At 30.4% G+C, this 11,236-nt stretch overlaps 1 protein-coding gene across 1 annotated transcript in view; it reads left to right on the forward strand.

The window, feature by feature from the left end:
* Positions 1-10,862, forward strand: part of LOC129217601 (carboxylesterase-like) — a 57,384-nt gene extending 46,522 nt beyond the window's left edge. Inside the window, exons 8-10 of the mRNA XM_054851927.1 lie at positions 5,020-5,178; positions 7,866-8,011; positions 8,428-10,862. Coding sequence (XP_054707902.1) covers positions 5,020-5,178; positions 7,866-8,011; positions 8,428-8,739 — 617 coding nt within the window. The 3' untranslated portion in view covers positions 8,740-10,862. The remainder of the gene's footprint in view (positions 1-5,019; positions 5,179-7,865; positions 8,012-8,427) is intronic.
* The last annotated feature ends 374 nt before the right edge of the window (positions 10,863-11,236 follow it).

Consider the following 11,236-nt stretch of genomic DNA (forward strand, 5'->3'; position numbering starts at 1 on the left):
TTCATTACTTCTTTCAACAAGCTACTGGTTGATTATTAAATGTTTTTAGTTTGGTAAGGCTAAAAACATTTCTTCAAATAATCAAATACTCCGCTTTTTCAAATACGATTTGTTACAAATTACGATACTCATTAAAGGGTTCAACTTTAAATGGGGAATAAAAGAAGTAAATACAGTGAAATGTAAAATTAAAAAAAATAAACTTTGAAAAATATGGATTAACAAATTGTAAAACTCAACTGAGCAGGTTATATGATGGATTGTAAAAAATAGTATAATTCATATTTTTGCAAATGTTTACTGTTTCAGTTGTATAAAATTTGTCCAAACAAGGGATAGTTTCATTCAAAAAGTATTCAATATTATTGTTACGTTATTTTTTCTAAAAGAGAGTATTGTTACATTTAAAGTTAGATGCGTTAGTATTCGTTTTATGATACGTTATAATAATGCGTGTAATTAGCGATATGTGTTCAAATTTCTGAAGCATGCTTATGAGTCATAAATATGAGTTATTTTCTTTTTCTTTTTAAGAACAATTTCCCCTTTCTACTTGTTCGAAAAAAAAAGAAAACATCCTAGTACATAACAACGATGGTACATAACTGATGATTCGTTCTAAAATATAAATAGAGCCTTTAACTATAAATTGTCACTTCCTTTTTTAAAATTTAATCTTTAAAAACTTTCATGCAACAGAAATTTAAATCTCTAAGCTTGGAATAAATAGAAAAATAAAATAAAGAGGTTAAACTACTAAGTTAAAAAAAAAAAAAAAAAACTTTCAGTGTGTGTTTCACCAGAAAAAACTACTGAACTAGAGTACTTAACGTGATTTTCAGGACTTAAAGGAACAAACTGAACATTTCAGCGAAATCGGCCGGGTAATTCTCGAGTTTTGCGAGTTTTAACACACAGACGCGTTTTGGAGACTTCATTCTATACTATGCAGAGATTAAAGAATAAAGTCAGGAAATAGTAAAAGTAAACGTATTTTGAAATAAACAGCCGTTCAAAACATATAAACATTAAAAACATTTAAACAATTACATTACATTAGTTAAATACGTTAAGAAAAAAGGGATGACACAATATCTTGAAAAATTAAAAAGAAAAGGACAAAATGGCATAATGACGATACAAACACTAAATTAAAAACGAGAAACCAATCTCATGGAGTATGGAGTACAAATATGCAATGAGGTTTGTCCCCCAGCAACTCCTTGAAAGATGGATTAAAATTATTTGGTCAGTAAGAGCTGGTTAAAGAATCGTCCTAATTGATTTCAGTTCTTCCCATAGGTTTTGGAAAACCCTCGGTTTTAAGGAAGTTTCTGTACTTAATAAATGTCGTAATTTATAAAATGCCGCTTACTTGTTCAAACATTTAAGGGCCGACTCTTTGTTCAAGCAATATTTTAGTTTTTGCCAAGAAAAGCAGGAAATTCGAAAATGATAAATTTTTCATTAGTTACTGCGCGACATTTTACAAAATTATAGGTTATGTTACGTTAGTATTTTTCAAGAAAGTAATTTAATTGTGTTATTTATTCTGTTCAATAATTAATATTTAAAAAAAATTTTCTAATCCTTTCTTATTAGTGTTTCTCAAGTGATTTGTTTATAAAAATCTTTAGTGCAATGACTCTTTAAATAGGTTTTGAAAAACGAAATGTGAACGATTCTTAATTGTTCTCAATTGAATGCTTATGAAAAAAAATCGAAGAACATGAACAATTTTTCTTTCAAATTTATTTTTGTTAAGCTGAAATGCGCTTTAAATATTTAAAGTCCACGGGGAATTGTTTTTATTCTGTTTTAATTTAGTTTGTGTGAAACGCTTCCTTAAATCATTTTTCAGCTATTTAAGCAACAGTAAGAAAGAGCTTATTAAAAAATAAGAAAGGTAATTTAGAACACGAAATCTTTCTTTCAAAAATATTCAAAAAACGATTATTGCTTGTTGTAATGAAACTAAGCACTTCTATACCTAAAGACTAAATTACTGTCGAAAATCTTTGCTACCAAACTTCTAAATTCTCATGACAAAAGATTTTTGTAAGACGTTTAACGTTTTTTCTTGTAAGATTATCCTTGTTAGTTTCTTAAAAACAGTGCCAAAGCCTTCATGTTTTTTCGATATTAATCTTTGGTGGAGTAAATCAGTTGTAATAAACAAATAATTAAAAAAGAACAGAAATTTAACTTGTTTTTCAGCTCATTTTTTAGTACAATTGATCTTTTTTTTGCCTTGATTAATCCCTAATTAAGTCACGAAATTTCTAATAAGCATGAATATGCGAAAAGGTAAAATAATTTCTCATTCAACAAACTACAACATAATTTTCCAGTTTTTTATTGTCTTCCCAGCACTAATTATTATGAAAATATGTTTTTAAGCCTTAAATATTGTAGAACAATTTCAAACGCTAATTCATTAGTTATTGTTATTTCGCTTTAGCTTCTACGTCTTGAAAAAGAAAAAAAAAGAAAAAAAAAGGAAAAAAAAAACGGATTTAATGCAATTTTTTCGCTTTAATGAATAAATGAACAGAAATTAAGATTAATTTTGCGATTTCTGTTCACGCTAACAATTGGTGTGTTGGAAGACAATACTTGTGTCAATAGGGAACTCTGTATTTTAAACTACCAAGGTAGAGGATCACACATTTGAATTGAAAACGGCGTTCCTTGAAACCGCAAAATACGTGTATTCTGTATTCTGTATATTTGCTTTATATATCGTTGGATATATCCTGTTATTCTTCGACACAAACGTGATTATTTATTGCTTACTAAGATGGAGTTGCAAAATAAATAAATAAATAAATAAAACTAAAGTCTTACGCAACGCATAACATATGTCAAGGTCGCTCGAAATGAACTTATCTTTTAGTGGCATCATTTTGATAACACTCACTTGTGTATTTAAGTACTGATACTCCGCACGATAGTACAATGCATCTTAAAAGTAGATGTTATACATACATTAGTAAAAGTTTAAGTTTAAACTAAAACGTTTTCATCAACATAGCAGAAAAAGGAACTAGTCTTTAAAATAATGCGTTTTATTATGCTTTTTTCAAATAGTGCTTAGTGAGATTAGCAGAAATTCAGACTTCAGAAGGGTTATTTACCGTAGCTTATAGCTGTGTAGTACATCAGAAAATATGTGATAGTCCCAATATAACAATTTTTATTAGGTAAAGTTTTTTAAAACTTGATAAGTATTGTTACAAATTCTGTAAATAGAAATTATTTTTGTGATTAATTTGTTGTAATCTAGCTAAATTTGGCGTTTATTTCATTATCTTTCATCTAAAATTATCTTAGTAACGTAACCTGTAAATAGCTTCTTGTAATGTACATACAACCACCTAACATTCAACTGAGGTATAATGTCCCCCCATTTCTGAACGATAAGACTTGTGAATGAAGTAAAAAGAAAATATGAGAAATTTGTAGGATTTTCTAGGTATTTCTTCGCTCGGCATAAAACGCCGGACGTCTTGTGAATGGAAGAGTCAGTTAGTTTGTTTTCTAACTGCGGAGTCTCGTTTTTAGCGTTCCGCTGAAAGTGTGTATTAGCCTTTGCGCTGTGTTTTTGCGTATTTTGATGTGAATACGTGTGTGAGCGTTGAGTTTGCAGTGTTAATTGATATTTGCCTAACTGCTATGGTTAATTTAGCAGTTGCTAAGGATATTTCTTGTACATAGTTGTAAATAAATCTCCTGCGTTTTCTCAAGAACTGTGTCGTCATTTAAGGAATTTCTTGATGTGGCTGAACTCGTAACAGTATTATAACTGAAAGGCACAAACAATGAGTTTTGTAATGCATTATCCTTCACAAGTGTATTAGCAAAATAGACAAGGGGAACATTCTGAATAAGACATTATTATTATTATTATTTATTTATTTATTTATTTTTTTTTTTTGAGCATTCACATATTGCTTATTAAGGTCACCTGCCCAAAGTTGATGTTCCTTCGATTTTTAAAATTTCCATGATGACGAGAATAAGGCTACTCGTTTTTTTCAATATTTATTTAGCGATATAAACTGCCTTCGTCAAGGTTATAAATCATTTGCCGATTGCATTCATTCTTTTTTTTTTTTTTTCAGGGCTCAACTCAAGCAGATTTTACATTAAAAAACGGAGTTTTTTTCAGTGAAAACTCATTTTTTTCGGAAAAATTTCTACATAGATGAAATTTGACAGTAAAATATCACCGAAAGATAAAATTTTCAGATTACTAATATCCGTCATTTAAGAGTGATAAGAAATAAAAATACTATAAGCTCTAAATATGATCTTTCTGAGAAGTGCACATATGCAAATTTACCTGAATAACCATTTAATTTAACAATCGCATCCTTTACATCTTTGAAGATAAGCCTGCTATTACCTAATCTATAAAATCACCAATAATAATATGACGGGCGCAAATTTATTCTCTACTGCCATTCCATTCAATTGTAAGAAAAGATACCCATCGAGTAAGGTCCTATCGCAATTCGGGAGAGCGAAAGGCATAATTTGAATTTAAGATGTAGAAATTCAAATGAATGACAGGAGCTGAATGCTTACTTTATTCTTTTTTTAAACTCTTTTTACTTATTTTTATTTTCTTGAAGAATATTTTGCTAATATTTCAGGGGGTTCATATAAACGTAAGTTTAAAAAAAAAAACATTTTGGACAATGTATTTTATTGCTACGCCTGATATTACCTTTTTTTATTTTGAAAGAGAATATTTCATTGCAAAATAATTTTAAGTAGTAAACACTGACAAGAATTCAGTGAGGACTTAAAAGGATCCCATAAGTTATGCAAAATATTTTGATGACAGTGCCTCCACTATGCACATAACATAAACCATTTAGCTTTGAAAAAATCACATTAGTACGATCTTATATCGAGATTCTATCCATATTTTTAGATGTGATATTTATGAAACGTTGTTCTTTACGGGTTACAATTCTGTCACGAATATAACTGCAATTACTACTTTTTAAGGTACAACTGCTCAAGCAATAAATATATGGCCCGGACCTGATGACTTATTCAAGTGGAAGTGGAGTCAACTTTCAAAGTATGTGGTTACCAGCTTAGACAGTTTTGGACCAGGAATAAGCCATGAAGCATTAGAGTTGTATAACACTTCTCTGAACGGGGGTAAGAATTTAAGTTTAGATTCTTATCCTTAACACTTCTTGTTAAGCTTTATTATTTTATGAAAATTTTACCATCATATGTTTGGCCTTTGGTATTATATTTGACACACTGTTAAAAAAAATCTGAAATTTTACAATAGAAATTACTGGCAATCACGTAGCTCGAACTTTTACCGTAAAATCGTATTTTACTGTAAAATTTTACGGTAGACAAAACGAAAGTTAAAAGACGCAAAATAAGAATATTAAGTTTGATCTCGGGACTTTCGGATTGGAATGGGGCTTTGCTGCCCATCATACGAGTTGGGACACATCACGTGAGGGTAAATACGATATTACATGCTTCGCGCTCTAAGTCACATGGTGTACCAATTGGCGCTGTAATCGTTAATTTTTTCGTTGATTTACAATAATTATTTCTGTACTGTAAACACTCTATTTTACAGTAATATTTACCATAAAAATATCCCGAACTTTAAACTGTGTATGCGAAGGTAAACTCAGTGAAGTTCAGCTAAGTTCCCATTTATTTCTAGTCAGTGTTCCCTTTTTCCTAAGATACTTCATATTTTTCATGAAACAGAAAAATAAGTTATTTTTCAACTTTTTTTTTCTTTTTTTGCCTTATAATAGACGGCTGTACTGTTTATCATACAGAAATTGCGGATTTATCTATCTGAAGTGACGTCACAGCGCAGTCAATTATCACTTTTGGTCAAAATTAGCTTTCAATGAGGAAGTAACAAATACGAATAAGTCAGCAGTTAAAAGCACTCGTACAGTAGACCCTCGTTTTACGCGGGGGTTACGTTCCACGGAAATGCCGCGTAAATCGAAATCGCGTAAATTGAGACCTAATATTAGTGCTAAAATAGGGGTTTGGTTCCGTAGATAACAAAATACTTCATTGTAGTGATGACTAATTGTATAATAAATTTAATTTATACTTATATCGACTTTTATGCACAACATGCATAAAGAAAACATAAATTAATTTCGTGTCCTGTTTACAAAAAGGAGTTCGATATGATAGTCTTTTGGCAGTCATTAATAATTTTGCTCTGTAATTATTTGCAGAGCATTAATGCATCCCTGATCACTTGCGTCATTTCCATGATAGAATCTTCCTTCAGTAACAAATCAAAAGGATCATTTCTATTGTCTAGGAATGGCTCAAAATTTTCAATGTGAACGTTTTTGGTTGTGCGTCAACAACGTCGGTATCCTCGTTGCTTTTGTCATCCTTTGCCACTCCTAAAAGCTCTTCTTCCAGTGAGATCTGTGAGTTTTAATAACTTTATTTATGAAAAGAGCTCTTGAACCAATCGCATAAAATGTCTCCAATGGCCCAAGCTCGATTATTAGCACGCCAAAATACAGTTGATCTGCAATGTTTTGGAATTTGAATTTTTAAAGAGGGGAAATTTTTATCTGTTTGCAATGCCGCATCCGCGTAAAACTGAAACTCATCCGCATAAAATAAAATAAAGGTGTCAAATCTTAAACCTCGTATAATCGAAACCGCGTAAAATAAACCCGCGTAAAACGAGAGTCTACTGTATGCGTAAGCAAAATTATGTATTGCCAACGATCTGCAGGGAAAACCAAACTGCAGAGTAGCTCACTTCTCTGTTGTAATGAGTTGAATCTACTATTAGCTATGTGTTCACTCAAGTAAAAGATGCCTTAGCGAACGCTACTCAAACGAGGCTTATTACTTGTGAAACTGCGTTAGTTGGAAATTGTTAATACGAAAACGCAGTAAAAATCTTTAGTTATTGATCAGAATGCAGTTATTTACATAGTTGTAATGTCACACTTTCCTTAAATTATACAATCTTTCAATTTTTTCTTTGTATATGGTATGCGGTTACGGTTTTGTAAAAGTTAGATTAGATTATGAAACATTCTCAAAATGTGTAATTTCACATGTTCCCAGAAAACTAGATGCAATAACAAAGGTTCTACAATTGGTTAGAAGCAGTAACATATAGAATTTTAACAAACGTTTATCAAAAATTTTGAAAAGTGTACGCCCCCCCTACTTGCGACATATTTGGCGAAACTTTGGTGTCAAGAAACGTTGTCCTTACTCGTAGCACTCAATAAGTAGGTGCAAAACTACGGCAATTTAACATTTGACATCGGACTTGGCAATCATTTGTAAACATTTGGCGATGTCTCTCAAAAAATATCGCTGACTTCTTTGAAAATCCATTAAAGACTCGGTTGTCAAGACAGAAGTTATACATGAAGAGTAATGTATCAAGTTGAATTTTAATGAAAAGTCTTTTTGTTAATATCACCGATAGTTTAAAAACTAAAGTGATGAAACTGAAAGGAATGTATTTCACAGAGTATTCAGATTATTTCTAGTTCACTCCATATGTCTTGAACTTGGAGAATTACACATTTTGGAGGCGATATCAGACATACACGCAAGGAGTCAAATAGTCAAAGAGTACCAGCAGACAAATCACCTACATTTACAAAACGCTGTTTCTGAAGCAGAATGAAATTCCCTATTTACTCTTCTTGATATAATAGTTACATTTTAAGGGACAGTGAAAGAAGTTAAGTAAAACTGACTTTTTCTGAATATAGCCTGTAATATATCAGTATGACAATTGTCAAACCGAGAAATCTTCTAATTAATATTAACGTTTTGTCGTACAATTTTATTTTCAGATATACAGTCACCGGAAGAGGTTTACAGTACTATGGTGAGTGATCTGAGACAGACTTGTCCTATCGATCACATGATTCATTTTATTGCCAATGCATCCACAGTACCACTGTACAGATACGTCATCACCTCTACTCCATCCATACCGGTAAGTATATATTAAACTGAATGGCAAAAGCTTACTGAACCTTAAAATAAAAGTTGAAATAAAATCGCGTAAACAATAAAGTTACGCGCAGAATGTACTCGTACTTGTTTTAAAACATAAGTAACGATAGATAATTTAGACAACACATTAGTTAATACAAAGATAACAGGATGATTTTATTGCAGTGCTTCCCCAGTTTTGAACTAATGGTCATCAAATATAGCTATTTTTTTTTCTTATTTTACTTGTTGAAACATCATAAGCGTTGAAGTACGTAACGGGCAATAGCAGGCGATATAAACGGAAGTGATAAATCTTTGTTAAATGGCGCTTAGTTTAAAATAAGTTTTAAAATAAATTTTTAAAATAAAAAAAATGTAATCAATACTCTTCTAATGATGACTTATATTTTCCAGATAAAAATCCTGGGATATCCATCATCATATGCTTTTCATCAGTGGGACGTAGTAGCTTTCTTTGATCATATGGAGCATTATTTGGATGCACCAACATCAACTGATTTCACCTTTCGAGACGAACTTCATCGGATGGTGAGAGCTTTTATTCGTTCCGGAGGTATGCGCGACCCCATTCCAGGGTGGAACATGTACCCTCTGAATATGGCTCAAATCTCTAGAGACAATGTCACAATCATCAAGAGTTACCACGAAGACAAATGCAATTTCTGGAAGAGTAAAGGTTTCGAAGATTTTGCTTGGGTCAGTTAGATGCTGTTCAAGAAGGATTTCGAAGATGCCTCTAAACGCGGCACGAACTTTGCCTATACTTTGGACAAACATTTTAAAAACAAATAACTGAAATGTTTGTGTGTTCAGAAGCTAAAGACAGTTCGGTCAACACTTTTTCCATGATATTGTATAAATGTAAATAACAAACTTTGTGGTACACGTAAGCGATGATAGCTTAGCTGAAATTTGTACAATCATGTCTGAAAGTCAAGCTGATAGAAATTTACTATTTACCAAGTGATAAAAATATATAGAATAAAAATCAGTGAAACAAGTTTATTTAAAAAATTACGACAAGAATGAACGTAGGGACGGTAAAAATGTTATTAACATTTACAATTCTGTAGCTTTTTTGAAGACAAAAGTGACGTCAGTGAAATATATGAGTCATTTTTTCATAGAAATAATAAGAAAGTTAACATATTTTATCTGATTACAAATGTGGGTGAAAAACAAAATTTTCCAATCATATAATTCTTCGTTACGCATATTTAGGATTTCGAAATTCGTATTGATGTATCCTCTAGTTTCAGAATTTCAGTTGGTTCAACTCCACTTCATTGTCAAATTTAAAATTTATATAATATTTTGTTGATTGTTACTGACCATCAGTTTTTTTTCTTTTCTTTTTTTAAGGTAACAAAATAACTTTACCCCCAAAAGGGAGTGTGGAATTATAAAACACTTTTTAAAGCATAACACTATTTTTAACTTTAGAAAGAAAAACCGAAATTACTGTTTTGCCCTGCTGTCAAGAAAATACGGTGTTTACTACAGTATTGTTAAATTAAATTGCTTCAAAAAATTATTGAAACAAATAAAACTATAATTTAGAGGAATGGCTTTGTTGTGAACTAGGGGGGTTATTGCGATTGGTAACTACTAATTTCATAGTTGGTGACACTCTACCACTATATATCCCACCTAGTGTTGCCAAAGTAATTGGTAAACACTATAAGAAAACTTATAAACGAAACGCGTGACAGCACATTATTGATTTCCGTGAAAACGTAAGATAATCCAAAAATAAGTAAATATCTTTTAAAAGCAGTAAAATGCATTCAAATGTAAAATGAAAGCATGATCAACAAGCACGACACTACCGAAGCAATATGTAAAAATTGGTTAGAGCCTACGAACCCCTTTTCTACATTATTAGAACTATAAAAAAAATCCGATATCGAAACCCAAAATAAATTTATATTTTTCCAAAATTTCACCTAAATTGAGTTAAAAGATCTTTTACTTTAATTTATTTAAATAATCTATGGTAAAAAAATGTGGCAGAGTTTAAAAGTATTTTAATCATTGTGAGATCATGTGTTCATGTTTTCTTTGAATAATTTGTCATTAAAAAAAGGTTATTATTATTTTTTTAATTGTTGTGCATATCTAAAACTGTATTAAAACAACTTTCACAAAGTAATCGACTAAAAAATGTATTAACTTTATTCAAAGACTTCACCGTTTTTTATGAAACAAATGTTTATCGTACCTGTTTGATTACTAATGTGAAAACAAAGTGAGCTCAATTCAGTGCCAAAAGCGATTTACAATTTTTTAGACTACTTAAAGCAATAAATCCTTTTCTTCAACATATATTCTAGGTTTCTTACGTAAGCACATTAAAAAAAAAAAAAACTTAATTTGTTGCAGTTAATGAGTTAATTTTTTTAATGAAAATATATAAACGTATTTACTTTTTTTTTGTTGCTTGATTAAAAGATTTACTTTAAAAAACGTAAACTATTTCTGAAACATGTTGAAATTATTAAATTCAGCACAGAAATTTTAATGTGTAGTGAAAGAAATACGTAAAAATGCACGCAAAAGTAAAAAATAAATAAATAAATAAAAATAAACAGCGCGGAATGTTTGAAGTGTCGACTTTCTTGTAAGATTCTTTACATTTAAAAGTGTCTCAATTAAAATTTTACATACATGTCAAGTTTTACGTTAGTATTATTTTTATATATCATTCACTAAAGTATGTGTTTTATTTGTCAGTTATGCAGTGTAAATTACTTCAAGTCAGCGAGCATTTTTTAATTGCATTGCAGCATTTTACTGTATAAAGATATAATAAAATTATTGTTTATGTATTTTCATGTCTGGGTCGAATTTAATTATGCTGGATTTAATATTTCCATTTGATTCTTTAGAATTTTCCATTTAGCTACTAAGTAACACACATGTTTTGTAAATGTTATATTTTATTGTTCCATGTCCCGTTTATTATTACATTTGATTCAAAATTAGATAAACGCTTAAGTTTTGTCTAAAATGTTTCTAGGCTGCAGCACGTATTTTTCAGATAAGCAGTAGAGTTACTACGAATCGTCAGGGCTAATATTTTTTTACCCGGTAATAAATAATTCTTTGAAAATGTTCGAAAGACCTTCACAAAAATATTATTTTCTATTTATTTTTTTCTGTCACACTGCGTAATAGCAACTTGCCATTTTGCAGATTTAGT

Source organism: Uloborus diversus, chromosome 2 (genome assembly GCF_026930045.1).
Source record: "Uloborus diversus isolate 005 chromosome 2, Udiv.v.3.1, whole genome shotgun sequence".
Classification (NCBI taxonomy): Eukaryota; Metazoa; Arthropoda; class Arachnida; order Araneae; family Uloboridae; genus Uloborus; species Uloborus diversus.